This window comes from Sinocyclocheilus anshuiensis, unplaced genomic scaffold, assembly GCF_001515605.1.
Source record: "Sinocyclocheilus anshuiensis isolate Anshui unplaced genomic scaffold, SAMN03320099.WGS_v1.1 scaffold907, whole genome shotgun sequence".
Lineage (NCBI taxonomy): Eukaryota > Metazoa > Chordata > Actinopteri > Cypriniformes > Cyprinidae > Sinocyclocheilus > Sinocyclocheilus anshuiensis.
The window spans coordinates 2044737-2072612 of NW_015546133.1; the positions used below are offsets into that span (position 1 = coordinate 2044737).

A 27876-nucleotide genomic window follows, 5' to 3' on the forward strand; every position below is an offset into this window, starting at 1 on the left:
AAAAAAAGTAATTTAATAAAAAAAATGTTTTTATCGTTTTTGAAGGAAGTCTCTTTACTTTCACGAAGGCTGCATTTTGTTTAAAAATACAGTAAAAACAGTAATATTGTGTAATACATTTTAAAATGTAATTTATTCCTGTGATGGCAAAGAAAAAAACCTTACTGACACTAAACCTTTTGAAAGGTAGTGCACTATATATGTATATGTTTATATTTGTAGATATGATTGTGACCAGAATTTTACATCCTTATTTCTTAGGTTTCCATGCCCTGAGCATTACTGCTGTCCTGTTGATAGTATGTCTTTGGCTGGGAATGCCACTCGGGTATCTGTTTGAGCTGATTTTGCCTCTGGCTGTATGTGCCATTGGTGTGTCCTACCTGCTGTCTATGTACCTGTATATCCGCTCTTTCTGGGCACCTCAACATGCTTTATCACTTGGAGGAAACACAGGTGAGATTATCAGTCCTGGTATTTACAAATTAGTGTGATTTTCTGATATTATCTTTTGTCTATGAGTAACATTTCATTATTCATACAGACACACTACCTTTTTGACCTGTCAGATATTCCAGATGCTTCTACTTTCTGTCTCTTTGAATTATTTGTCAATGCAGTTACATTGTCATTTGTAGGAAATCCTCTGTATGACTTCTTCATGGGTCGAGAGCTCAACCCTCGCATTGGAGACTTTGACTTGAAATATTTCTGTGAACTAAGACCTGGATTAATAGGCTGGGTAAGAGTCTCAAAAGATGTTTACATCCACATGTAAATATATGTATATAAATATATCTGCTATTTTTCAAATTTTTGTATTGGTAATATTTTTCAAGTTTTTGAAAGAAGTGCCTCATGCTTAGAGGCTGAATTTATTTGATCAAAAAATACAGTGTAAACAGTAATATTGTTAAATATTATTACAATTGAAAATAACAGTTTTCTATTTGAATATATTTTAAAATGTAATTTGTTCCTGTGATAGAAAGCTGAATTTTCAGCAGTCAGTCTTCAGTGTCACATGATCCTTCAGAAATCATTCTAATTTGCTGATTCAAAGAATAGCATTTATTTGAAACACCAAAGTATTTTTACCAACTTTCTCTCTTTTATGTTGTTGTTTTTCAGGTGGTAATAAACCTGGGGATGTTAATGAAAGAAGTGGAATTGAGGGGCTCTCCATCTCTTGCCATGCAGCTTGTCAATGGCTTCCAGCTCCTCTATGTGACAGATGCTCTGTGGAATGAAGTATGACAAATCTAGTCTAGTCTGAAAATATATACATACATATATTTATATACACTGAGTCCCAAATACACACAACATTATACTTTTCCATGTGTCTGCAGGAGGCTGTGCTTACTACTATGGACATTGTGCATGATGGATTTGGGTTCATGTTGGCGTTTGGCGACCTGGCCTGGGTTCCCTTCACGTATGGTCTTCAGGCCATGTTTCTGGTTGTGCACCCACAGTCACTTAGTACTCTTGGAGCAGCGGGGATTATTCTTCTAAATGGTACTCTACAGCCTGTTTTGCAGCAGTCTGAATGTTTAACGTTTTCTAACACTCCTCTTTTTAATCTTTCGCAGGAATTGGTTATTACATTTTCCGGAAGTCCAACTCTCAGAAAAATCAGTTCAGAAGAGACCCCACACATAAAAGTGTAGCACGTTAGTAATCACATTGCTTTTGATATGCTACCTACTTTGAGTTTGTATTCAGTGAACATTGTTTTTGAACACTTTATACATTATCAGTATCTAAAATGAAGAAAAGGGAGAATTTCTTACTGGAGACTAAATTATGGCCTCCAGATTAACATAAATGGTGAATTTTCTCATCTTTCTTGACTTGTAGACCTGGAAACTATCGCCACAGCAACAGGAAAGCGTCTGTTGGTATCAGGGTGGTGGGGGTTTGTCAGGCATCCAAATTACCTGGGGGACCTTCTCATGGCTCTGGCGTGGTCCCTGCCTTGTGGTAAGTGAATAGATTTAACTGATTGTAAGGAAAAACACATGACATTGACAATATCAATGTCAACTTATAACGTCTTAGTTAGTTGTATAAAATGCAGGAAGGGCATCCGGCGTAAAAACATGTGCCAAATCGTTTGTGCGGATCACTCCGCTGTGGCGACCCCTGATAAAAAAAAAAGGGAGCAAGCCGAAGGACGAGAGAGAGAGAGAGTTAGTTGTATAAAATCATTATCACATTTGCACTGGTATTCAGGAAAAACAACACTATTGGTCATGTGATATTGCTTAACCATTTCATATGTTCTAAAAATAAAAACAAGAACTCATACAAGACAATCTTTACCCCCATATCTTAAAATGGAAATTAAATGTGTGAAGATTTTTCAAAAGTTGGGGTTGGGAATTAATGGGGTAAAAAGACCCATTCTAATATGTAACATTAGAAAGATTATGTAAGTGAATATAATTATAAATTGTTAATGGTTGGGGCATTCAGTTGAAATCAGTTCATTGTTGATTCAGTTCAGTTCAATAACTGTGTAAAGTCCATCAATTATGGAATCAGCTTAATTAATCTATAAAGCAGCTCTGGAGAAAACAGTGATATCATCAGCTCAGTTCAGTTCTCATCCAATATTGTCCGTGCAGTCAAGTAATATTGCCAAATATTAAGTGTCCCCAACTAAGCAAGCCAAAAGGCGACAGTGGCAAGGAACCCAAACTCCAACGGTGACAAAAATGGAGAAAAAAATAAAACCTTGGGAGAAACCAGGGTTAGTTGGGGGGCCAGTTCTCCTCTTGCCAGATGGACCAACATAGTGTGGCTTAATTCCTGGCTGTATTCCATATCAGAAATGTGGATTGATTTCATTCAGTATAGGGATATAAGAAGGTTAAGATTTTTGTTTTCTTTCCACCAGGGATAAGGCTATTTTTTGTGCTTTGCTGGGGTTCTATTTCCTTTTTTTCTCTGCACCATGGGAGAAAGCAGCCTTCAGTAGTCAGTTGCTGACAATATAGCTGTTCATTAATGAAATAGCTATAATGGCATAATTAATCCAGGAATATGAAACAAATTCATAACCCATGCTCCAGTTGTTGTTCATCATAACCTTTGCGCTGGTCACATACCCAAATGCTGAAAACAGGGAGCACAGCTCCTCACTGCCCAAGCTGTATGGCAGGTTTGATATATAAAGACTGTAGTCTTTCTTTTTGTAACTTTTGTTTGGAACTGCCATTTCAGTGGCTTGTGATGGCATATAGAAACTAGAAGGTCATTTAGTTCCATACCATCTAGCTTCTTAATTGCCAATTGTCACGTGAATAAGCAAATTCACAAAGAAATAATAATAAAAATCATATAATGCTAGTCAAATTGTGCTAATTTGGTAAAGTATTTAGATATGTTTGTGTCATCTAAAATTTAAGTAAAAAATAATGCTTTTTAAGATTATTTTTACTTAAAAAGAATTAAGAAATTGTATGTTTTCTGTAAGAAACTGGTGTTTGCTGTAAGTTAATTGTTTGCCATTGTATTTTTAACTATCTGGGTCTTGCCATGAATATGAAAATTGCAGTATAATTGAATAATTTGTTTATTCCAACTTTTTTTTCATAGGAATGTCACATATTCTGCCTTACTTCTATGTCATATATTTCACCATTCTGCTCATCCACCGAGAGGCCAGAGATGAGAAACACTGCAGAGCCAAATACGGACTGGCCTGGGATACATACTGCAGACGAGTGCCCTACAGAATACTCCCGTACATTTATTAATGCAAACTGATATGTTCTGAACGACCAACAGATTGTTGTGTGAGCAACCAGTGGATATGCCATCATCAGTGCAGAGAACTGGACACTACAATATATACTGCATATATTGTTTTTATTTGAATCATAACATTGCTTTCCATTCATTCAAATGTTTTTAAAATATGAAAAATATATTCTATTATATTATTAAAAACATTTTCATTATCATCAGTGTTCAATGCAATCTACAAGTGTGGACTGTAGCATTAAAGACATTTAAAGGCTAAACAACCACCGATAGTAAAAGTAACACAAAAATGACCTGTTAATTATCCACTGAACTACTTGTATTTAATTCTTAAATTAAAAAACAAAAACTGACACAAATGCCCATAATACAAATGATTTTATTTTAAATTATTACTTTTTATTTACAAATATATATACAATACAATCTCACTCAATCTCTTCTATCAATCCACCTTTACCTCTACTTTTTCTCCGTCCCTTTTCCAAACATTTCTTCTCTCCCTCTAATGTCATCCTCTCCATCTCCCTTCTCTCATAGTCCGTCCACACACATCCTGCCAGACTACTCAAAACTTTGGGATTCTCCTTCACCCAAGACTGAAAAAACTCACACTTCTTTCCAGCTTGAAAATACATCCGCCTCATCTGCTCTTCTTCTTTTGGAACAGAAGCCTTTGCCTTGCTCAAAGCTGTGCGCAGCTGGGACAAAGCGGACAGTGAATATCCAACAGCACCCTCTCTGCTCCCTCCAGTCAGAATATGAGCCACCGCTTCCACAGCTCGAAGTGGAGCTAAAGGGTCCTCGCGATCAAAGTATCCTCCTGCAGATACAGCTCTTATTCCGGCGTCGAGAGCCTCAGAGACAGAGTTGAAGACCCGTCTGGCACCCAAACCATCTGAGACGGCAAGCACCACCTGACAGAACTCCAGCAACATCTCTGAGATGTTTCCATTATAGAGACACAGCGAGAAGGTGTATCCATAAAGCGCATTGATCAGGTTGTACCGCACTAGAGGAGATGGGTTTGAAGATAGTGTGTGAAGAGGAGCAATTTTGGCGCTTATTGGAGGGATTGAGCTTCTCTGTGATTTGTCCGATTTTACTTTATTGCTACTGACTTTCTTAATTTTTCTGTCTTTTTCAACATTCACATTATGCATTTTTTCATCATTCTCAGACTGAAGTTCCTCGATTAGTGCTTTAGTATCTTTCTCATGCCGTTCCCACCAGGGGCTCCACAGGACAACCAGCCCACCGATGCTACCTTCTTTCACCAGTCTCTCAAATTTCTCCTTTTCCTGGGCTGACAACAACGACCAGAGTTCTTCCTCTGAAATAGAGTCAATATCCAGGCCTGCTAACTTTTCAGCTAAATCAGCTTCCTCTTCATCACTCCCTTCTTCAATATCTCTGAGTTTTGCTAGTAGTTCTGGCACCTCGTAACTTTTTTCATCCCCACTAGATTGAATCTCTGCTAACTGAGAAAGCAGCTCCAAAGCATGTGCGTCTTTTTCGGTCACACTAGTTTCATCATCTCCCAAGTTCCTTAATAAATTCTCCATCCCTCCCTCGCTCTCTGCACTCTGTCTGAACCGGAGCAGAATTTCCTGCATCTTGCTTTTCCCCTCCTCATCTGTGACACCTTGGGATTTCAGCTCCTGCAGCACAGACTCTTTGTAAAACTCCTCTGAGCATGAAGAGTGATTCTGACTCCTGTAACAAGCCAGGCCGCAATATGGGATGTTACACCTTGGGCAAGTGTAACAGGAAGGGTTGGATAAGCAAAGCCCACATGGTTTGATTGATGATGCAGTAGTTCCACCCTCTGTCCCATTTGCAGGTGTCAGGAGAGTTTCATTAGTCCCTCTTTTGGGAAGTGCAATCCCATCTTTGGTGGTAATTGATTCAGAGTCTATTTCAGGCCAGTCGCTCAAGTGTTCTTCCTCCTTTGCTGCACTATCAGTGAGTAATAAACGAACACACGCAGGGATTTTACGTCTAACAACAGGATCCATGAGCAGCTAATTAACCAAGGTAGACTGCATTAATAGAAAAGTTCAGATCTGCAATTAAAAAGAAAAAAAGGTAATAAAGTCTAATGTTAATAAAAGTATAAATATTCACAAAAGCATAAGATTTTAAATCAATTATTACCTGACAAAGAATGTGTGTATGCGCACTTCGTTTCCGCGCACGTACAAATATATTAAAAATAGCAGATATTTTCTTCAGCTCGTGTTTTTAAATATGCTTTCATACTGAAGCGTCACGTTAGATTAACGTTGGTCGTCGCAACATGATGACGCATTCGTGCCCTTGCTCTTCAAGCGTCAAGACTGCGCAATATTTGCGCATGATAGATAGATTGATCTAATTTGTTACACTGTTTATTTAATTTTAAATTTTTCTTCTATTATTTTTATCTTTTCATTATTATGTTTCTTAACATATATTCCACTGTTTGTTTTTGTAGAAGTTGTCCTTTTTTTACTGTTTTAATACTGTATGCATAATTGTGTGATGTTTGCATTTGAACAAAAGTGCATGCATAATTTGATGCACAGATTTATATTAGGCCTTTTTTCAGACACAAGTATTACAAATAGGATTTAGTGAACACCTTACATTTATTTGTTTCAATCCTAAACAACTGGGACAACATGGAAAAATGTTGGATATAATCACATACGCTTTAATACAATAACAAAACACAGGTATTGAAAATGGTACACTAATGATAATTTACAGTTTGTCCACTTTAAGGAGGAGAGAACATTCTTATACATTTCCTCTCAGCCTTTGTATTGCAGTTCAGTTCATTAGCTGTGCCCACATCCGAATTTAAAAGCCCTTCTTCAGTAGCCAGTCCTTCAGCTCTTTATCAAACTGCCCTTTAATTCTGATGGTCCCAGTTACTTCATTGACCTGTGTTGGAGGTTCTTTGCCCGTAAGCCCCAGCAGGAATTCCTTAACATCCTTATTCAGGGCCTGGAAATAATTGACAAAAAGTTAATAAAAGAATTGGACTAATATATTACACTGTGCTTCTAAACAGTTCTGTTCATTACACTAACCCATATGTCTCCCTCAACTTTTCTGAGCAGAGTGCTGTGCTGATTCCCATGCTTGATGTCCGAATACACAGGCACATTGTGCATTCGGGAGCGACGGATCATGTAAGGCAGTGAAGGTGGCGTAACTATATAATTAATAACAAAAACAGAACTCCATGAATGAGAATCTCACATAATGCTTTCCCGACTTCACAGATTAAACATCAAGCAAAACATCCATCCCTTATAGCTAAGACACCAATAGTATGATACGCATTATTCCATGTAAAGTAAAAATACAAGTGTGTTTACCTGACGCTGGGATCCATCCTGACGGTGCAGGACCATCATGTTTAGGTGGAGTTGGGATGCGTGAAGGAGGAATAAGTCTCTCCACAAACCTGAACTCTTCTGTGGATTCAATGAAGCCCCATGATCCTTCAGCAGGGTTGCTTTCTGTCTAAAATGAAACAAACCCGTATTGTGAAAACAAGAAGGACCGTTTGTTGCTCGTAACATTTCAAGAACAAATCATCCAATGCAAATCTATACTGTGACAGCTGATGCACCACTGATTTTAATACTACCTGGATAAATTATACGGTAAAACGGATTGTAATACTAACTCTTAAGCAAGCCCCCGTACTCAATGAACGCGTGACTGAATAAGAAACCCTGTAAGCAACTCCCACAGCTCGACAGACTGTCAGAGACATGCTTCTGATGGAGGCGGCCATTTCTCTTCCCTCCGAGAGAGAGACAGGAAGGACAGCGGAAGATGACGTCATGGGTTTGAATGAAAAAACTTTATGGACAACACAGAGAAAAATGCAGAATAGTAAATTATTGAAATAATAATTTCAGATTAAAATTCTACATTTATAAAATGTTGTTTTAACTTCTATGTATCAAGAAATGTATACGTAATATTACAATACAAAAAATACTGTCCAGGGGACTTTTATATGGCTTTAATAAAATGAGCATGCGCAGGCAGGCCTAATGCTTTTTAAGACTTGATATTGACGTCGTGTGTTTGGCGTTCATACTTATCAACAGCGATTTAGGTAAGTACTTTTAATATTTAAATAATAATATTGTTTATATTGTGCTGTTTGTATTGATTTTGTCAAGCTGATTACATGTTTTAATTCTCTGTTTTATGAAGACCGAACATCATGCAGCTGTTCGTTCGTGGCCAGACTTTGCACTCTGTTCATCTGAATGGCTCAGAGACTGTTGCCCATATCAAGGTTTTTTTTTTTTTTTTTTTTGATAGCCCACATTTTTATTTATCGTTAATTTAGAAAAACTTGAATGCGAAAAGGAAATTATTTCTTTATTATTGTCATGAACTACTTGTTTTTCAGGCTCAGATCGAAGCTTTGGAGGGTCTGGCCTGTGATGAGCAGGTCATTTCTCTCTGCGGGGTTCCTCTTGAGGATGAGACAGTGATTTGTCAGTCTGGGATTGAGGAGTTCAACACTCTTGAGGTCTCATCGAGGCTGTTAGGAGGTAAAGATCAACTTTACTGCACTCTACCTGTGACTATTTATCATGCCTTTGTTGTACAAGATGGAATATCTGATGAATTACATTGTTTTAAACTTCTTTTGTGCTGAAAATAGAAGTATAAATATTCATTTTTGAGTAACTGGCTACATTATGATGCATTATCTTGGTTTGGACATTTTCATAAACATAACTTTTGGTTCCCACCTAAAGGCAAAGTCCACGGTTCCCTGGCTAGAGCAGGCAAAGTCAGAGGACAAACTCCCAAAGTGAGATACATGTCAACGACGTTCATATCACATAATATTTATTTTTTTAAATCATCATTTTGGGCATGTACTGGTTTATTGATATCGTACACTGATATTGATCGTTTCAGGTGGACAAGCAAGAGAAGAAAAAGAAAAAGACTGGCAGGGCAAAGAGAAGAATTCAGTACAATCGGCGCTTTGTAAATGTCATCCCAACGTTTGGCAAAAAGAAAGGGCCAAATGCCAACTCCTAATTTGCTCTTCAAAATGACTGTCAATGTTCAGTGAATTCTTTGGCTGACCAGTAGGACATTGCTGATGGGGGGAAAAATGTAATACAAAAGCCAGCTGATTCATGAAAACTAATTATTTTGGGCACTTTATGTGCTATAATGATTTGTAAAGTATGTCATTATTAGACACTGAATCACTTTGGTGAAAGAAAGATTTTGTAAGTTGCAAATAAAAACATTTAATGAAATACGATTGAATCATGTGTCATTACATTCTCAGTTATTTGAATTTGATAACTCTGCCAGTGTGGCTTTGATGATTCATTCAAAAGTCCATGTCAATATAGGAAGACCAAATGGAAAGTTATGCTATTCTTGTCTTCTTTCCCACTGGATCAAAGATCACCACGAGACCCCAGGCAGCCAAACCTAAGGAAAGAGTAGATCAGAGTCAGACTTCATGTCTCATAACACAGAGTGCACGAATGAGCTCACCTGCAGCAAACATCATCTGAACCACTGTGCCCATAGATGCGGGTCCACCTAGACGCATGACTTTCTGCGCTTGCATGCCCACATATCCCCCTGAAGCCAGAAGCCCCCCTCCAGAGAGGACTCGACAGCTCCAGCAGTCCCCCAGTTTTCCAGTCGCCTGCGACGTGACCGGAATCGACTTCTCCGGTAGGGGCGGTGGATTGGACATGTTCAGATTAAAGTGTCTTATCCAAGCGGATAAAAGTGCCAACGTTCCCTAGTACTGGTCTCTGTTGTTTTTAACAAGTGGCACTGCCTGTTTTCCAAATAATTTGGTAACATTATTAATGTCCATACAGAGAACTGTCCACCAACTCCATCGCTATAAGCGAATTGTGTGAGAAATATCACTGTCACAATGATCTCAAACACCGGAAGCATTTGTTGTTTTTGCACTCGTGCAAGTCATCGCTGTGCATGTTGCGCAGACGCGATTACAGATCGGCAACACTCATCATCAAGCTTATTCAAGATCGGAATGTATACTTTATTAGAAAATTGCTAAATATTAGTAAAACACACAAAACACGTTTAAAGTTTTATTTGCGATACAATCTCCATAAATATGTATATAAATAGACAAACAATTTTAACTGTGAAGCAACAATGCTTTCAAACTTCTTATCCAAGGTTGTGGTCCATTTTAGACCAGCCACAAACCAGCTACTAGCAGGTAACGACAGCTTGTTTTTTATTTTTTGGAACATGGTCCAAAACACAGCTACCATTTTAAGATTAATTTCCAGCAATGGAAACACAAGCAAAGCAAAACTGACAGAACATGCCATTCATGGCAATGTCCATCAAGTGATCAATATATGACATGGAGCATTTTCAGATCATTTATTTTTAAATACGTCACTGGCTTCATATTTCTCCTCCCCATGCATTTACAGATTGCTAGTGGCAAGTGAAAGTCTGATATCTGTGAAAACACATTCTATCATTTCTGCCCCCCGAATCCACGTGCAACATTATCATTTGTCTCAGCAGCATCCTTTAAAACTTGAAGCATGAGAGCATTTCTCTTTCTGGTCTCCTCCATTCGGACAGGGTTGGCCTCTGGCAGATTCTGAAAAAATATAGTTGAAGAGATGGATCAGGGGCATGTGGAATAAACTGCTTAGACTAGTCTTAAAAAGTTAGTCATCTAATTAATTTTCTTCAAGACTGGTCATAACTTTTTTAAAGTCAGTTACAAAAAGGTAGACTGGGTCTAATGTGAATCCAAAAAGTAAGACTGATTACCCCTTGGCTAACTGCTAGTTGGTCAAACTAGTTTGTAATACACAAACTATGTTTATGCAACTGGCCCCAGAACACAACGCTGATCAGTTGTTTACGCTAAGATATGTGCTGCAATGTAAAAGACATCATATTATTTGTTATAACATTCCTCGGCGTTGTGTGAGCCATTACGGAAAAAATAACGTGTTAGTGTAGTGATCCATGTCAACTGCATTCAATGCAACAGAACAACTAATGTAGTTCTCTCACTGCTATTAACCAAGAGGCGTAAAAATAGACTAGAGGGAGTAATCATCACAATCAGTGCGTATAAAACACGATCCCGTTTAAATTACTTAGTTAATAAGAGATCGTGTAAAACCCTGTACGTTCATTATAAAACTGAATTGTTGACAAACAATGACACGAGTCGTTAGTGCTTGTCATAGTCGTGAAAACAACGCCCCACGTTTATGCAAGTTAATCATAACAGGTTTATGTTTCTCATTTATAAAACTGCAATGCTTCAGTACCTTTAATATTTCCCTTTTCCTCTCCTCTCCAGGTGACATTACGGCCCACATTCCGTAGCCCATACCGACAAGCCCGACCACCCCGATCGAGGCCAGGAGGGTCCTCATTCTGCTCTCCGAGAGCACGTCCAACGCAATAATTATCCGCGAGGTGTAAATGATCAGCTCGCCCAGGTCGCGGGAAAAGCTAGGTCAGTAACATAGACTGTAGGTCGGTATACAACACACCGCACACTGTCACAGTTGACACGATGTAGTGGATTGTGGGAGTTCTTTATTATACAACTTTTTAACCGGTTACTGGCAGATTGGTCAGTATGATTAAGCAAACGGACAGGTGACATGTTCTTATAAGTGCTGCATATTAGCCTATAGTCGCACTTTCTTCATAACAAAGGAGGTGCTTAACTTTAAGTAAATGTTGATATTCAGCCTTATAAGAGGTCAAACTTAATATAAGAGCTGTTTTAGTTTCCAATCTTTTTCTTTTCTTTTCTGTTAACACAACAGTGAACATGTCTATATAAATAAAACTTTGAAACATTATAGCGATATAAACGTCATTAACATCTAAATTAAATAGACAACAAACGAATACATAAATAAATAATAAATAGAAAAACCATGTCAGAACGGTTAATATCATTGCCATGTTTTTCTAAATTAAGTTACAAGTAGGGGATTTATTATTATGGGATGGTTTGCAGTTATTGATACTATATTCCCATAAATTAAATAAAGATGTTTTGATCATTTAATTTTGTTTGATTTATGTATTCATTCATTCATTACAGAATGGAAAATTAATGAAAAAAGAATGGAATGATAATGGTTTGGAAAGGATCCAAATAATGTTCCTTCTTGGGTTTCACACATTTTTTTGTAATGGGTAAAGTCATCCACAACAGGATTTCTCACAAAATACTGAATGCAGCATAATATAACATGTCTGGTTAAAAGCACAATAATATTTTTTTTTCTTAATTAACAAACAATTGAATATCAATTAAATATTATGTGAAAACAAGCAGTGGTTAGGGGTTGTATGACATAAAAAATTAGTTCACCCAAAAATGAAAATTTCCTGAAAATTTACTCCCCCTCGGGCCATCCAGCATGTAGATGAGTTTGTTTCTTCATTGGAACTGATTTGGAGAAATTTTGCATTACATCACTTGCTCAGCAGTGGATCATGTGCAGTGAATGGGTGCCGTCAGAATAAGAGTCCAAAAAGCTGATAAAAACATCACAATAATCCACAAGAAATGTAAGTAATCCGCAGGCTGTGTGTTTGTAATGAACAAATTCTCTGGTCCAGTTGCTTTCTCCAGTGAAAAAGTCATCTCATCTGAATTATGAGAGAAATATGTACAGATCAAGCGCCATTAACAAGCGAAAACAGTCCTAAACAGTTCTAAACAAAATTGTCGGTGGATTTTGATGTGAGAGGGCAACAAGGGATGGATTATGGACCGGTATTTTGGCCAGAAGTGGCATTTTTAAGTTAAAAGATTTGTGATGATTACTTGTGGATTATTGTTATGTTTTAATCAGCTGTTTGGACTCTCATTCTGACGGCACCCATTCACTGCAGAGGATCCATTGGCAAGCAAGTGATGTAATGCTAAATTTCTCCAAATCTGTTCTGATGAAAAAACAAATTAATCTACAACATGGATGGCCTCCAAATTTTCAGCAAATTTTAATTATTGGATGAACAATTTCTTTAACTGTTGTATATAGTCAAGAAGGTCGAGAACTCTGACACAGGACAGGCAAAAATCTACATTTTATGCAGAGTGGATTCAGACATTTAGCTAGCTACTTTTCATGCTAGGTTATCTGTACATTAGATAATAGTTATCTAATGGTTCTCACAAAAATGCATCTAATGCTTTAAAAAAGGGTCACTGACACCAAAATGTACACTATTTGTGGAATCTGCCACGATGAGGTAAAATGGGTCAGGTATTACAGGCACAATATGTAATTTTTCGCCGCTAGAGGCCGCATATTCAAAATAAACAAAGAGACAAAGGCGTAGTTTGATGACGCCGTGACTGAGTGTGGAATCATGGGAGTTGTCATCTTCATCCCCACAGCCGATGCAATCCGACGGGACTCGTGTTCATGGATGAGCTAATGATTTATTAATGTAGTAGAATGAAGTAGGGTGAGGCTGAAAGCCGTCGAAGCGAAACGAGGCCGCTGAACGAGTGTGACACACGGCTCGAAAGCAGCGGAGCTTTTATTATGCCACAGTCGACCGCTTCCGCTCCTTCCGGTCGTGCGTATGTGTGGGGGAAAAAAGCAGCGCTGTTTTATCATACTAGATACGTTTGAAAGTTCTGTTATAATGCTACTCTGTGCGGAATAAAAAAATCTTACATATTGTGCCTTTAATCATTGACTATATAACAGATCATTACTTCAACACCAATTATGAAAGCTGCTTTTTAAAATATTAGTCATGTTCAAGGGTCAAATTAACGCATTCCAAAGCTGCACACTGGCTAAATAAGCAAGACAGTAAAAAACACAACAGAACACAAAACAGCTGAAGTTAATTATACTGTCCACCAGATGGCTCTAACATACTTTCTGGTCTAAATGTAACTTAAATAGTGTGTGTGTGTGACTCAGAGAAGGCTAGGTGGGTGTGTAGAAATCACATAAGTGCTGATATTGTGTGTCCATCCGTGTCAAGGTGCAAAATAGATAGCTGTAATGGAAGGTATACATTAGTGTCCCTTTAAGCGACATTTTCTCAGCCTGAGCACATGTAGAGCTTTGTTCATCCCTTATAAAACATTACCATGGCAACCCTAGTTTCTGCACAAACACCACAGTTGCTACAGCTAGAGTTACCTCAGTGCAACTAAAATAACCTGCTATTATCCATGACTGCCAGAAAGTAGACAAAGTCACACAATGATTCTAAAAGCCTCTTATAACGAAGAAGATGCCATATTCATTTATTATGGTTTTACAGCAAAAACACCCTGTATATCGTGGTATGAAAGTGATGCACAAAGTCAAACTGAAATGGATTGATCCAGTACATCATAGCAGTCTAAAGGGATCCCCTTGAAGAAACTAATTTGCTGATAGGTTGATGATTATTCCCTCATGTAGGAAATTTAGTTTGGCATGTTTTAGTTTAGCTGGAAAGATTACTGCGAATTTTTTTTTTTTTTTTTATATAACTATTTATTAGGGGTGTAATGGTACACAAAATTGATGGTTCATTACTTACCTCGGTTTTTAAGTCATGGTTCGGTATGTTTTCAGTACAGCAGGAAGAACAAAAAAATTTAAATGTTTTTTTTTTCTTTTTCTTTTTTAATGAAACCGTGATTAAACAAACTATGGCTCTGGTTTTAAATAAAAAATCTGGTATTAGCTGCAACCGGCTGCAAAACATTTACAACAGCATGAATAGTAGTGTTGCAGTTTATGGTGCTTCCTCTTTGGGATGCAAAATATTTTAGCAAAAACTAGATTTTAGAATTAGAATTTAGAATTATGCTCACTTGTCGGAAAATAACTTTTTTTTTCTAGATAAATTTCCTGATTTTACCCTCTCGTCACAGACACATTCAGAACCTTCAGGTAGATGTTGTGACCACACTACAGATTCCTTCACCCTTACAGTTCTGATTTCCAGACGTGCTAAAGGTTTAAACTTCTGTGATGTTCTGAAGCAGAAAGCGAGATAATTTCTTCTGGCTGCGTTATTGCTTGAATATTTAATCGTTTCCTGCCTCTCGCACCCCCCACACCCCCTCCAAATCACTCAGTCCATAATGACACCTCTCACGCCAACCCCCTGGCTGCCTTTCCTCTCTGATTGCTACAGTAACGCTTGCAGATGCCTGCTCCTGTTGCCATGACACCCGTTTTTTCCCGAAGGTGCGCCACTGATCATTGAAGGAAATATTCATGTGCGTGTCTGTGTGTATGTAGACTGTGTGCAGTTTGCCTTCGATTTGCAGCTGTATATGCGTGATTATGGGTGTGCTTGTGCATTTTAAGAGGTAGTGCGCCCTGGTCTGCTCTATTCTATATATTTTTTTATTTATAAAGTGCTTTCATAATGTTCTCGACAGCGTTTAATACCCCTCAACACCTGTGTGGTCCTGTGTGATATTTCACAGCAGCGTGTCCAGTATGAATGCTAATCATGGCTCTGATGGCGTTGGGAACTAGAGCCCACTGTCAGTCCTCAGCGGAATTTCAAACACTAATTCACACTTACAATTTGCGTATGTGTTGTTGTACATAAATAATCGGTGGGAAGGGGAAACGTGTGAGCGTGTGTGTGTTTGGATACCTGAATGTCTGTACTTCCCAAATGCAGAGAATGTCAGTTATAATCGCATTATTAGTAAAACAAGTGAATACGTGCATAAACTTCTGCTTTATGCAAAACTGACCTTTCCATCTTGAGCTTAAACAGGAACATTGAGTGCTGTTTATAGTCTATTTATTCTGAGTAGCCTATACACCAAAACATAAATTAAAGCTAATGAATTAAGTGGGGGTTTTTTTTGGTTTTTTTTTCAGTAGGGTTCGGTAAAGAATGGCAAAAGGCTTTCTGGGATACTCGATTATGATTGGTCAATCACACGTTTGCTGTCAAAATAAAAATGTATTTATTTACTTTTTATTTTTTACATAATAATTGATTAATAGTTGTTTTTGTACTTACTAATGTGTTAATTAATCCAATTAATTTTAAAATAATTACTTAAATATTTTAATTTAGACTATTTATTCCTTTATTTATTAATTTGAAATCCTCCTTGGTGTACCTTTAAGGACTTACTTGTAAATGTAAGCTTGCTTATTTTTGCCATTGCCAAAAAAGAAAAAATAAGATAAATAAAATGAAATAAGTATATAGTATGAACTATATAAAACATGCTAATAAATTGAAAGTGTTGCAGGTAAGCAAAGCAGTATGTTTCTGAAAGTAACTTTGCATGGTGGTGCTTTATTGAAAGTTAAACAGCTTATGGAATAAATGATTCTGATTGGTCAACCACAGGTCTGCCATTAAATAATTTTGCACAATGACCGCTAAATAAATGGTAATAAAAGGCTAATGGTAGTTCCATGTGTCTTGTATCACTATACACTGTAATTTTAATTAATTATTGAAAAACTATTTTAATGTATTTATTCATTTAATGTACTTTTTTGTATTTTGAATACAATATGGTTTTCAAGGTCTTACATGTAATTTCCTATGATGCCATTTATTTTTGTAAAACAAAAAAAGTCTCTCATGCGTGCTATATACACTGTGTGTGTTTGTGTGTGTGTGTGTGTGTGTGTGGATGGATGTATTATCACATAATGTATTCTACCTGTTCACTAAGTCCTATTTGTGCTGATGAAAATAATCTCAGGTGACTTTTTGTCTAGTGTCCAAAGCATCTCTAAACTATCTTTATTCTCTCAACCCCATTATCATTCTAACTTTTAGTTCTCACCCACTGTTCTAATTTGATGTTCTTTTTACCCTAACTTTAAACCTCATCTTAATTCTGATAAGGTTCACCCGTACTGAGATTTGCGCCGATGCATAATTCATGTCTCCCACTGTCCTTCTTAATGTTCTGTCAGTCATTTCATCATATTGTGGAAATGACTCTTCCAATTTTAGGGAGATGTTCTCATGCATTCAACAGCACCGACAGGCTTTCTAGACATCAGACCAAATTATGCCATTTGCTGTTGATTCATCATTGACAAAAGGCATCTTACGTGGTATAAAGAATTAAATTGCTGATCCTACAACATTTCATTTCCTTCAGATGGAAAACCTTGGTGATTTGAAAAGCAGCTCTTCAAAAAGAGAACCATTTCTATACAAGTGTAGCTGTCTCAGTCTCTCTCTGTGTGTGTGTGTGTGTGTGTGTGTGTGTGTGTCTATATGTACCAGCAGCATGTCTGTGGCTCACTCATATTTCAAACTTATCAATTGTAACCAGTTTCCATAGCAACATCTCTCAAGAGGTGAATAGAGAGTGAGAGAAAGAGCAGACAGAGAAATAGACTTTGGCAATGGAGTGTGTGTGAATTACATGCATGTTTCTGCATGCGTTGCACATTAACTACACTCTGCTGCTCTTTGATAAAATTTAAATTTTTATGTTATTTATTTATCTGTGCTCTGTTCTATTTTCCTGCTCCATTTTCATACCAAATTGCTTTTCAAAGCTTTGGCAAATGTTTCAGCTGTGCGGCCATGCACAGAAAACCTATTTTGGACAGGCTTTTTGGTTTTGATTTTCAGCCAGCGAGAGAGAGAGAGAGAGAGCGACATCCTAACATAAAATGCATTTCATTCTTTTTGTGTCTCCATGGCAACCAAACTGTGTTAGCCTCTTATTGACTCCAGTGCACTCACACTTTCTCTGTCTCTCCTTTTCATTATCAGTCTTTCACATTTACTTTTGCTTGAGACTTGCAAGAATGTGCTCAAATTCTTTATAAACTTTCTCTTGGCCTTCATCATTTGCCTCGATCTTTTTTCTTCTTATCGTAGTTTCATCCCTTTTCAATTTACTTATTTCTTTTTTGGTGGAATTCAATTACCACCTTTTGCAGACCAGCTTATTTTTAATAAAAATACCCTTTCTCATTTCAACATTTGTAAAGATTGCAACATGTTGTAGTTGACCAAGTTATACTAGCACTCAAAAGTTTGGGGTTGGTAAGATTTTTAAATGTTTTTGAACGCAGTCTCGTATGCTCACCAAGGCTGCATTTATTTGACAGTAATACTGTGAAATATAACAAATTAAAACAACTGTTATATATTTAAAAATGTATTCCTTTTATGGCAAAGCTACATTTTCAGCATCATTACTCCAGTCTTCAGTGTCACATCATGATCCTTCAGAAATGTTTCTAATACGCTAATTTGCTGCTAAAAAAAAAATTTCTTACTATTATCAATGTTGAAAATAGTTGTGCTGCCTAATATTTTTGTAAAAAATTGTCTTACATTTTTCGGTATTCTTTGATGAATAGAACAGCATCAAAATAGCAGCATTTCTTGAAATTATTATTATTATTTTTGTAAAACTTAAAACTATAAAAGTCTTATGTCACTTTTGATTAATTTATTGCATCCTTGCTGAATAAAAGGTTAAAAAAAACCTACAGACCCTTACATATATTTAAATGCAAATCAACAAACAAACTTTTTTTGGCAACATTATTTTATTAGAACATGTGTAATTGCTTTTCGAGTATTTAAGATATTTGGTTGTATTCAACTGAATACAGACCACAAAGTTACCAAAGGTGCTGTAGCGTACATTAATGAATCATGTATAAAAGGCATAATCATGCAGGTATTCTTAAATGTAGATACTGCATGTGAACTAATATTAATCACAAAAAGACATTCAGTGATGACGTCTATAATGAAGACCCAGTCGGTTGTCTCTCGGCCCACATTCCTGTGCTAATAGTGATTGTCCAGGGTAGGCCTATATATTCACATTTTTTAGGGTACATCAAGTCAAAGCCAAGATGCAAAGAAGACCCAGGAGTTCAAACCAGATAGGCTGTGTTGCTAAAAAAGCACTCAGATGTGTTGTTATTAAATTGCTCGCTTGTTGCACTGAAATTTTAAGTGTAATACAAAGCCGTTCTAGCTAGTGCACCAGCAGCTCAGGAGAGATATGCTCGACCACTCTGTTCATCTACAAAGCTAGAACTACACACAGCTTAGTTAAATAATCATTAATCTACTTGTTTAGCAGACTGATGGACACAGCACAACACAGTAACTCCAGGTGAGGCAAATTGAGAGGCCCTATGATACACAGAACAGAGTGGCATTAAATGTTGTATATAGCCTTGACAACACAGAAGATTGCCTGAAAAGTTTGTATTTGATGTGAGACCGCCATCCTTGTCATGTCCAACATCATCAGTCTGTTGTCCAAAGCATCATCGGCGAACGTTTCCGACACCATCATCTGCATCACGGCCTGCTGTGTTCGGCTGTCTCTCGCACGTCAGCCCACTCAACGCAAATGAGTCTTCCTCTGTTGTTTGCTACAGTTCATCTGTTGGCATTCCAAAAGTGCTTTTATGATTTGTCACAGTCTATCGAGTATTTGAACTCCGGCAGAGGTTGGGGTCAGATCTCTCTTCCCTCTGGTACGGCCCGTCCTGCATGCCTGTCTCAATTAAGAGTCTGCCGCTCTGCTTGACCGCTCATCCTCACCGCAGCCACCATGATGGATGAACCCGGAACATGGGGTGTCGGTACTCAGATGTGATGCTGCTCAAACAGTTTCTCCGGTTTGTGATACTTATCTCATTGGTTGATTTGCTTTGAAATGTCTTTGTAAACGTCACCATCAAATTTGACGTAAAAATATACTTCTTGTGCGGTTGTTTAAGGACACTAATAGAACTACCCTGACCGAACTGCAACAACTGAGCCATATATTCATAATTGAATCAATTATTATATTGTACCTCTACATACAGGGTACATTTATCTACCACAAATACTGAAATAGCAAATACTTAGCAGTTATTAAATACTTTGACATAAGTTATCTGAAGAAAAATACGTTGCAACAAAGTCCACGGTCTATTGATGTAAAATTCAAGGTAACGTTCTGTAATGGCCTCAGTGTAGACACTTCATAGACACTAAGAACTGCTATGAGCAGCAGAAATTTTCAGCAGCCCTTGAGAAATGAAATGGTGTTACAAAACTTCTACACTGCCTGAGCCTTTTGTTCACCATATTTCTCTCTGTCTAATGCACTCATTTTCTTTTGGTCCACCTCTCCACTTGTTTTTTTAATGGCAGTGATTGAGGCAGCTTTACATCGATGGCTTTAAATGCCTCCTTGTCTTGAGCTTTTTCTACATCTGTCCATCATCCATCCCCACCCAGGAGATCTGAGGAGGAGCTGAACAAGGTTTGTGGATGAGGGAGAGGAGAGCGCGACATAGTTCGGTCTTTATTCTGTCGTTTTTCTCCTTTCTTTCGTAATCGTCTGTCCTTCATTTGATCACTTAGAAGCTGACCAAAGCATACACCATACTGCAAAAGAGACAGAGAGAGAGAAATTAATTAAGATAGATATACTAAACAAACTTTCACCATCTACTTCAAATTAAGAAAGACATTCTGAGAAAAAGTCAGTGTTCAGTGTCACTTGATCCTTCAGAAATCATTCTAATATGCTGATTTTGTGCTCAAGAAACATTTCTTATTATGTGCCGCTGAATTTTTTTGTTTCTTTCATTTCTTATTTTACATTTCTTTTGTAGAAGTTTGAGAAGCCCATTGTTCCTCTCAGATGATGAAGTAGGTAATAAGTAGGTAAGTAATGCCATCAATAAAATCCAAACATAAGATCATGTCTAAATGGGTAGATGATACATGAATGAGGAGGGTTTACCTGTACAGATAGTAGAAAAAGGACAGAAGATAGAAGCCTAGCTTGCACCAGGACTCCTTTTGGCAGTAATTCAGAATGTCTGCATTCATCACACTCACTGGATCATACATAACCTCAGACCCATCTGCAGGACGGTGGAAAAACCTGAGGGAGAAAAAAAGAGAGAGGGGGAATTGCTATAGAGACCCATTTTGAAATTTCAATAAAGTAGATGTGAGGGAAAGTTTGTACCTCCAGAGGTGATAGAGGAGCAGGGGGATGTTAAGGCCCAGAGTTACCCACTCTCCTGCACACATGAACATCAGACAGAACAGCCCGTGGATGGAATACTCTGGAACCACCAGCTGGGGGAAAAAACAGAGTTAGGGATAGTTTCAAGTACTCGTCATGTTTGTAAGCATGAATTCAGATATTCGTCATAAGTATCTTTTGCCCATTCAATTCTGACTCTTAATGTGTGTGTGAAAAATGGAATACATGAGTGTGCCTCCAAGTACAGAGCAATAAAAGCAAAGGGGGGCGAGAAATGAAAAGAGGTAGAATGTTAGCACTTTCAGGAAGAAAGGAAGTAGATAATTTTGTGGTTCTTTGGGAGATACAGAATGTTTCAACACCAGGGTTTCAATCAGGGGTCCGGTGACCGATATTCTGGGGTTTATGGGAAGATATTTAAAACTGCATTGTCATGACATTTCTAGCTATTAAAGTATGGATGCATGACACACTAAGTTTGGGGTCACCAAGATGTTTTTTTTAAAGGGGTCATATGATGTTGCTAAAAAGAACATTATTTTGTGTATTTGGTGTAATGAAATGTGTTTATGCAGTTTAAGGTTAAAAAAACATTGTTTTCCACATACTGTACATTATTGTTTCTCCTCTATGCCTGGCCTTTCTGAAACGTGTCGATTTTTACAAAGCTTATTGGTCTGAAAAGCAAAACACATTTTCCACATACTGTACATTATTGTTTCTCCTCTATGCCCGGCCTTTCTGAAACGTGTCGATTTTTACAAAGCTTATTGGTCTGAAAAGCAAGGTGTGCTCTGATTGGCCAGCTTTCCAGAGCGTTGTGATTGGCCGAATACCTCAAGCGTGTGACGGAAATGTTACGCCCCTTACGATACTGTGATGCCGTGTCCCGGCCGGAGCGACGAGACAAAAACATTAAAACCCATTACAAACGAGTCATTTCTTGCATCCAGTGGGGACATAATTACGGATTATAATGACTTATACTGTCTTTTTACGCGTTGCGTTGCATCGCGCCGTGTAAACATAAAACCATGTCTGCATTTGTGATCGGAGAAATTACAAACTACAAACGCTACTCTACACTGCCCAAAACTCGCGTTTGAATCATCAGTGGCAAATCCTTTAAATATGAAAACTTACTTACAGACTGTGATTGTACAGCCGGCATTGTAGTCTCTGCCAGGAAACAGTCCTCCATAAAATGCGCTGCACACATCTGAATATTTGGGTTGAACTGTTCTGGAACAGTGTTGTAAATACAACTTAACCACTGATTTCTAGTCGTGTCCTCTTTTGGAAGGCCAAACAAAGTAGTTTCGCTTTCACAACGAATCACACAGCGTCTTCACAACATGGCGGCCGCGGCAACAACAATACTACAGCGAGAATAAAAGTTATGCCTTCTTTCTTTGCATGAACATTTGGGCGGCGTTATGCAAATCTTCCCACATCGTGACGTAGACATGTGGGGGCGTGTTAGAATGAGCCGTTTTAGGTAGGCGTGGTTGACTCTGAACTTTTATAAAGAATATCTCTTTGGATTTGAGACTTTAGTCTTTGCAACTTTACAGATCTTCTTTATGCACCAAGAGCTTGTATCACTTCAAAGAGAAAGGAAAAATTTAAATCGCATCATATGACCCCTTTAAAGAAGTCTCTTACTCTCATCAAGGCTTCTATCTTGTTTTTCAGTGTCACATGATCCTTCAGAAATCATTCTAACATGCTGATTTGCTGCTCAAGAAACATTATTTTTGTGGAAACCGTGATACATTTTTTCCAGGATTCTAGAAAGCTGATCAACTGAATGCATCCTTGCTTAATAAAAGTATATTAGTAGAAAAATATTTCCACTGACCCCAAGCGTTTGAATGATAGTGTACATCAGTGCTTTATTAATTATCAGCTGATATTAGACATTTTATAATTTATTTGAATATCAATTTTTTATACTGTGTAGTGTGTATTATAATGTTGTGATGCATAAATGCACCTGCAGCATTTAAAAAATATATATTTTAATTTTTTTTGTTTTATTTTATTTTATAATTTTTTTTGCCAAATAAGGGTATCAGCAATTGTATCACAATTGTACAATCAATGCATCTCTATTAGCTGTTTTAAGGGGTTCTCTTGCATGTCCTCCCCACTTTATATATGCTTGCACTCGACTTGATCTGCCAGAATTTCACTCACCCTTCGGAGGAGGTTGCAGATTCTTTCGATGTTCAATATTCTTTCCCTCTGAGGAAAAACAGAAGAACGCAATCAAATTTTTAACAGCACGCTCTGACTGTTTTGTAAGCGTGCGGCATGGATGCATGTTTCTGCGTGTGTTCACATATGTGCATGTATGCCGTCTCAGTGTCTCTGAAACCTGCTGTTCACAGTTGGGAGAGTGATGCCGAGTAGTTTGTGCTGTGTGAAAGGAATCGTGATCTAAGAAAAGCCTTACCGCTCTGGTGGGGTTGCTCTGATCGATGGGATTTTTGAAGTCTGTGCGCAGCTCATCAAAAGCAATAATCTTGAGAAGAGACAAACAGAATTCATGTTACATGAGCATTTAAACAAAACCATTGGAGATTTTGGAGGTTAGAGACGATGTAGGATGATTGTACCATCTGTGGCCCTTTTTATCTTTAACTTTTCACATTCACTAGCCATTCCTACAGCTTCAAGCTATGTTCTCCCCTCCTTCCTTTTCCCCTTATAGATCCATATCTCCTGCCATCCCCTCACTTCGTTCTCTGTAAACAGATGCAGTTGCCATGGTGATCGAATGAGCCCCTAAGCAGGCATCATGGTTGCTATAGAAGTGAGTTCACATTCTTATTGGCTGAGAGCCATACAAAGATAGGGGGAGAAGGAGAGGAAAGGGGGATGGGGTGTCAGAACCAAATTACGGTTTGATAAGCATTCTCAATAACATGGTTTCTCGCCGGCATGCTCTCATACGCAGACTCTCAGCCTCCCCCACTCTCTGTCTCCATACTCTCTCCATCTCTCACATACATTTACACACACACTCAAACCAAATTACTCATGTTTAGAATCTCTCCCACTCCTGTCATTAGTCAATGCTCAGTCATTTCAAGTCTGTTTCTTAATGGCCTTTTGAACGTCTTACATGTAAGGTCTGCAGTCTAATGCCGATCTGAAAATATCCCTGACTTCTGGTTTGGCATTTAGGGCTTGTGTAACCTCTGCTCTCTAGTGTTTTAGTGTTTCAGACAGATTTTAACAGTTCAGGGCCATTGTGTTTGTCTGCTGTTGCCTTTTGCGAGAATGCCGCCTCTAGTATGAAGAATACAGATGATGTTGAAGTCTCTGGCGGCGACTGTGCAAATTTCATTTGTGATTCTACAGACAGTGGGCTTGCCCAGAACAACCAGTAGAGTTCAAATGAGCTGTTGACCTCTTCCTCTTCAGCGGTCTCTCTCTCTGTGTTTGTGTGCATTGGTGAATCTCACTAAAACATATCTAAGTCACATTACACCTCAAAATGAAAAGAAGAAAAAGAAGAAATTATATATTTTTTTAAATAAAATGAATTAATATTAATATTTTTGAACCCACAACCAGAGGATAAGCAGTTTGGAGAGTAGATGGATGGCTAATATTTTTGAAATATACATTATTGTTGAATTATATATATTAATATTATTGTAACAATTTTCATGACATTTTCCCCTAGAATTTTCCTTGTCGTAAAGCATCTAGACGTTATTTTTTGTGTGTTTTTTAAATTCCTATTATTTTCAATGTTGATTCTCATTATATTGTCATTATTGAAATAGTTTTTTTTACTCAATTACTGTAATCGAACGTTTTGTAAAATTAAAACTTCCAAAGTTAAAGGCAGTACAACAAATACTACCATGATGTACAATGACGTATAAATACATTTTTAAAGCACATATTTTTTTTATATATATTATATATAAATTATTATATATATTTATACAGTATGGAAAATTTATTTGCTTAATTGCTAAATGAAACTAAATATGTGATTTAAAAGTAATGTGCTTAATATCTCAAATAATGGTCCTAAAAATATCCTTCATTTACAAAGTAAAATATAATTTCTTAATTTTTTTTCCAGGTGTAATCATTCTTAAGGTTTTGTGAGATTCACATTTACATTATTGACTGTATGTATGTGTGCGTTTGTGTGCAGACTGTGCACATACACACAGGTAGGCTCCCGCCTCTTTCCTTCTGTATCCATCTACTTGTTCTGTAAATCATCAATCATCCATGACTCAGAATGTCTGCACTATTAATAACTGCCGCGATTTGTATTCACCTCAAGGATAAGGCCTCTTGTTAAGGGCAGGGGAGACAGCTTGGACAGACACACACCAGTCTCTGCACTCAAAAAATTGGCACGAACACCCACACGCATACACACACACATTCACACTCACACAGTCAGACACTTGGCAATGGCATGGATTCCGATGCCAATTGAAATGGAAGTGTGACAGTGTTACAGGTAACAGGAACTCGTACAAATTCACATTCACTCAGTAAGGTCTAAAACTACAGACGTACCTGCCAGATGACGAAGAAGATGAGGGCAGCGCACAACACGAGTGTTAACATGTAGCAAAAGGCCGCAAAGGTGAAAGCCATGGCTGTGCCAGCCAGCCTGACGGTGATCTGGGTCGAGAGAGGGCGAGGGGGAGTTTTCCCCTGCTCTCTCTCTCTGTCTCTCTTTACACTCTCACCCCCTTCAAGGAAGTTACAAAGCACTTCCCTCTTCTTCTGTCTCTCCTCTTAAAGCTTGCGGTCCAGCTTAGGATGAAGTCGGGATAGAATTAGAGAGGAATCCTCTTGGTCTGGAGCTGCAGATATGAGGCGTCTGGCTGGTTATCCGCCTCCGCTGGCTGGAGCGTCTTGTAACGTGTGGCTGGACAGTGTGTATTTGTGTGTAATTCTTCCTCTCTGTCCACCCAAGATAACTGCTAGAGCTGTTTCCTCTTTTCAGTCTCTCTGCCGTCTCCCCTGTTCCTTCACTTGCTCTCCTTCTCCCTCTCTGTCTTTCTCTCTGATTGGCAGAAGGGGGTTTGTATGTATGTGGAGAATCGCTCCCCTCCCCCGGCTCTAAGATTAGTCCTGCACACTGGGTTCACACACCTTATTTACAGCAGAACACCTTAAAAAATATCTTGTGGGCACATCAGAGGATGAATGTCCTCGGTATACATTCTGAAAAACAGACATTGATTCGAGTTACACTCTTAAAAATAAAGCTTCCAAATGGGAGTTTTTGCAGTGATGCCATAGCAGAACCATTTTTGGTTCCCCAGCGAACGTTTCAGTGAACAGTTCTTAAAAGAAACATTTTTTTGAAAGTGTGAAGAATATTTTAATAATCTGTATTATAAAAAGCCTTTGTGCAATGGAAAAGTTCATAGATGTTAAAGGTTCTGCATGAAACCATTGATGCCAATGAAGAAACTTTATTTTTAAGAGTGTCTAAAGTAATGGATGAATGTGTTTGGCCCTAACTAGATGAATGATTGTTGAACAGTAATTACAATTAGACACATTTTAACTGCCATAGTGTTGTCATTTTAAACAATAACTGGACACATTTGTAGATCTAATCGACAGGTCTTGATCCATATCCTCTCTTAGAATGAAAAATAATTGATCAGTTTTAAGTGCTGATAATTTGGTATTATGGATAATAACATGAACACATTAATGACAATGTAATCTTAATAAAAATGAAAAATGACTCCTTTAGATGGAATTTGTGGCTTCAAAATGAGTCATTGAGACTGTAAGTGTAAACAAAAAAAAAATTATTTTATTTTTAGAAAAAAAATCTTTGTTTGAGTAGCTTGCTTAGTACGGATTTGTAGCAAAAAAAAAAAAATGTTTACGATTATATATTGAACTTATTATCCAGAGAAATCTATACAAGGCTTTGCAGACATGTGCATTTCCAAGACACTATTGCATTTATTTAAAAATTTTACTGGTGGATTTGGCTAATGCAAAAAAAAAAAAAAAAGTAAAATGTGCCAATTTTTGCATTTGCAGCTGTGCATGAATCCATAACAAAATTGTAATGGTGTTCAATCCTTCTAAACAGTGAAAACATGAATAAACAAAGACGTTCAAAATGACCGTGAAGAATGGTTAAATAAGTTAGCTGTGGTACATGACAGAATGAAAGAACAAGAGCATTTACCTGTGTTTTCTGAAGCAGCGGCGCAAGTCTGTCTATGTCTGTCCTCTCTTCCCTCAGTTTCCTCTCATCAATCTGGGTCGACACCATGTCAGAAATCTCTGGTCTGCTTTGCTCTAGGTGTCAGTGTCGGTCCCATCACAGCCTCTCATTGGCTGCTGGGTGCTCTGCGACCAGGTATGAAACAGCAGAAAGAAGCAAAACATGCATGAATGTGCTGGCCATATTTTTCTGTTTTATCTCATGCTTTTGATCCCACGCAGCTTTCTGAAGTCTGACACTTAATTAACTTAGCGTTCTTCTATTTTCCCCCCTCCATTTGCCTTACCCATTTATCCTCCGCTCTCTCTCGCTCTCATTCCTTCTCTGCCATTCTCAGTTTTTTACGAATTCAAGCATTCCCTGTTGGTATTTGATCTCAAAAGCAGAACCAATGGAAAAGCCCTTCTCTCTCATCCACATCTCTTTGATTAGAATTAAAATGTGATGTTATATTACCTCTGATCGCAGTGCTCAACTACATTCAACAGTCTTCCCTTCCTCCGTCCCTCTATTTTCTGCCCTACTCTCTCATTCCCTGGAGAGATATGAGGGGGCAGAGGAAGCTTTTCTTCTTTGGCTTCCCTTGTTTGTCTCTCACTCTCTCTCTCTCTCTCCCTCCCTCTTTTATTTTCTTACTGTCTCTCTCTCATACAATGTTACCTTCTTGATGAAAGTACGTCTCTGTCACTGCAGGAGAGATGAAGTAAGGTTTGATTCTATCTTTTTCTTTTTAGTCAAATCTGCAGTCATGTCTTCAAAGATCATGAGTAGAAGAGAGTTATTTTTTTCATTCACAATCTGA

General features: G+C 37.8%; 7 protein-coding genes across 11 annotated transcripts in view; 2 read left to right on the plus strand and 5 right to left on the minus strand.

Moving 5' to 3' along the window:
• Nucleotides 1-3905, plus strand: part of LOC107701161 (delta(14)-sterol reductase-like) — a 5157-nt gene extending 1252 nt beyond the window's left edge. For all 3 annotated transcript variants that reach the window (XM_016503127.1, XM_016503124.1, XM_016503126.1), the window contains exons 5-11: nucleotides 262-456; nucleotides 639-742; nucleotides 1132-1251; nucleotides 1353-1521; nucleotides 1596-1676; nucleotides 1864-1986; nucleotides 3607-3905. In XM_016503127.1, coding sequence (XP_016358613.1) covers nucleotides 262-456; nucleotides 639-742; nucleotides 1132-1251; nucleotides 1353-1521; nucleotides 1596-1676; nucleotides 1864-1986; nucleotides 3607-3767 — 953 coding nt within the window. In that variant the 3' untranslated portion in view covers nucleotides 3768-3905. The remainder of the gene's footprint in view (nucleotides 1-261; nucleotides 457-638; nucleotides 743-1131; nucleotides 1252-1352; nucleotides 1522-1595; nucleotides 1677-1863; nucleotides 1987-3606) is intronic.
• A 5-nt stretch (nucleotides 3906-3910) lies between these two features.
• On the minus strand, nucleotides 3911-6075 carry LOC107701159 (zinc finger HIT domain-containing protein 2-like). Of its 2 annotated transcripts, none has more exons than XM_016503122.1 (2): nucleotides 5937-6075; nucleotides 3911-5840 (listed from the first exon to the last, which is right to left on the minus strand). In XM_016503122.1, exon 2 carries the CDS (start codon nucleotides 5790-5792, stop codon nucleotides 4203-4205), a length of 1590 nt encoding a protein of 529 aa, XP_016358608.1. In that variant the 5' UTR covers nucleotides 5793-5840; nucleotides 5937-6075; the 3' UTR covers nucleotides 3911-4202. The 2 variants fall into 2 exon arrangements, with proteins under 2 accessions (XP_016358608.1, XP_016358607.1); XM_016503121.1 differs by having other exon boundaries at nucleotides 5932-6075.
• A 218-nt stretch (nucleotides 6076-6293) lies between these two features.
• Nucleotides 6294-7639, minus strand: LOC107701163 (39S ribosomal protein L49, mitochondrial-like). Its single transcript, XM_016503129.1, has 4 exons — nucleotides 7457-7639; nucleotides 7143-7290; nucleotides 6852-6976; nucleotides 6294-6765 (listed from the first exon to the last, which is right to left on the minus strand). Exons 1-4 carry the CDS (start codon nucleotides 7616-7618, stop codon nucleotides 6619-6621), a joined length of 582 nt encoding a protein of 193 aa, XP_016358615.1. The 5' UTR covers nucleotides 7619-7639; the 3' UTR covers nucleotides 6294-6618.
• Nucleotides 7640-7817: 178 nt separating this feature from the next.
• Nucleotides 7818-9074, plus strand: faub (FAU ubiquitin like and ribosomal protein S30 fusion b). Its single transcript, XM_016503132.1, has 5 exons — nucleotides 7818-7897; nucleotides 7999-8083; nucleotides 8201-8345; nucleotides 8556-8611; nucleotides 8722-9074. Exons 2-5 carry the CDS (start codon nucleotides 8009-8011, stop codon nucleotides 8845-8847), a joined length of 402 nt encoding a protein of 133 aa, XP_016358618.1. The 5' UTR covers nucleotides 7818-7897; nucleotides 7999-8008; the 3' UTR covers nucleotides 8848-9074.
• Nucleotides 9075-9169: 95 nt separating this feature from the next.
• Nucleotides 9170-9724, minus strand: dmac1 (distal membrane arm assembly complex 1). The gene is made up of 2 exons (XM_016503135.1): nucleotides 9322-9724; nucleotides 9170-9255 (listed from the first exon to the last, which is right to left on the minus strand). The coding sequence occupies exons 1-2, from the start codon at nucleotides 9527-9529 to the stop codon at nucleotides 9191-9193; spliced, it is 273 nt and encodes a 90-aa protein (XP_016358621.1). The 5' UTR covers nucleotides 9530-9724; the 3' UTR covers nucleotides 9170-9190.
• A 465-nt stretch (nucleotides 9725-10189) lies between these two features.
• LOC107701168 (ubiquinol-cytochrome-c reductase complex assembly factor 3-like) lies at nucleotides 10190-24709 on the minus strand. Its single transcript, XM_016503136.1, has 3 exons — nucleotides 24705-24709; nucleotides 11121-11234; nucleotides 10190-10432 (listed from the first exon to the last, which is right to left on the minus strand). The coding sequence occupies exons 1-3, from the start codon at nucleotides 24705-24707 to the stop codon at nucleotides 10304-10306; spliced, it is 246 nt and encodes an 81-aa protein (XP_016358622.1). The 5' UTR covers nucleotides 24708-24709; the 3' UTR covers nucleotides 10190-10303.
• On the minus strand, nucleotides 19808-27605 carry cnih2 (cornichon family AMPA receptor auxiliary protein 2). 2 transcript variants are annotated; one of them, XM_016503130.1, is made up of 8 exons: nucleotides 27531-27605; nucleotides 27036-27199; nucleotides 25385-26041; nucleotides 23283-23351; nucleotides 23024-23071; nucleotides 20804-20916; nucleotides 20573-20716; nucleotides 19808-20211 (listed from the first exon to the last, which is right to left on the minus strand). In XM_016503130.1, the coding sequence occupies exons 3-8, from the start codon at nucleotides 25463-25465 to the stop codon at nucleotides 20184-20186; spliced, it is 483 nt and encodes a 160-aa protein (XP_016358616.1). In that variant the 5' UTR covers nucleotides 25466-26041; nucleotides 27036-27199; nucleotides 27531-27605; the 3' UTR covers nucleotides 19808-20183. The 2 variants fall into 2 exon arrangements, with proteins under 2 accessions (XP_016358616.1, XP_016358617.1); XM_016503131.1 differs by lacking the exon at nucleotides 27531-27605 and adding an exon at nucleotides 27361-27467.
• Nucleotides 27606-27876: the final 271 nt, after the last annotated feature.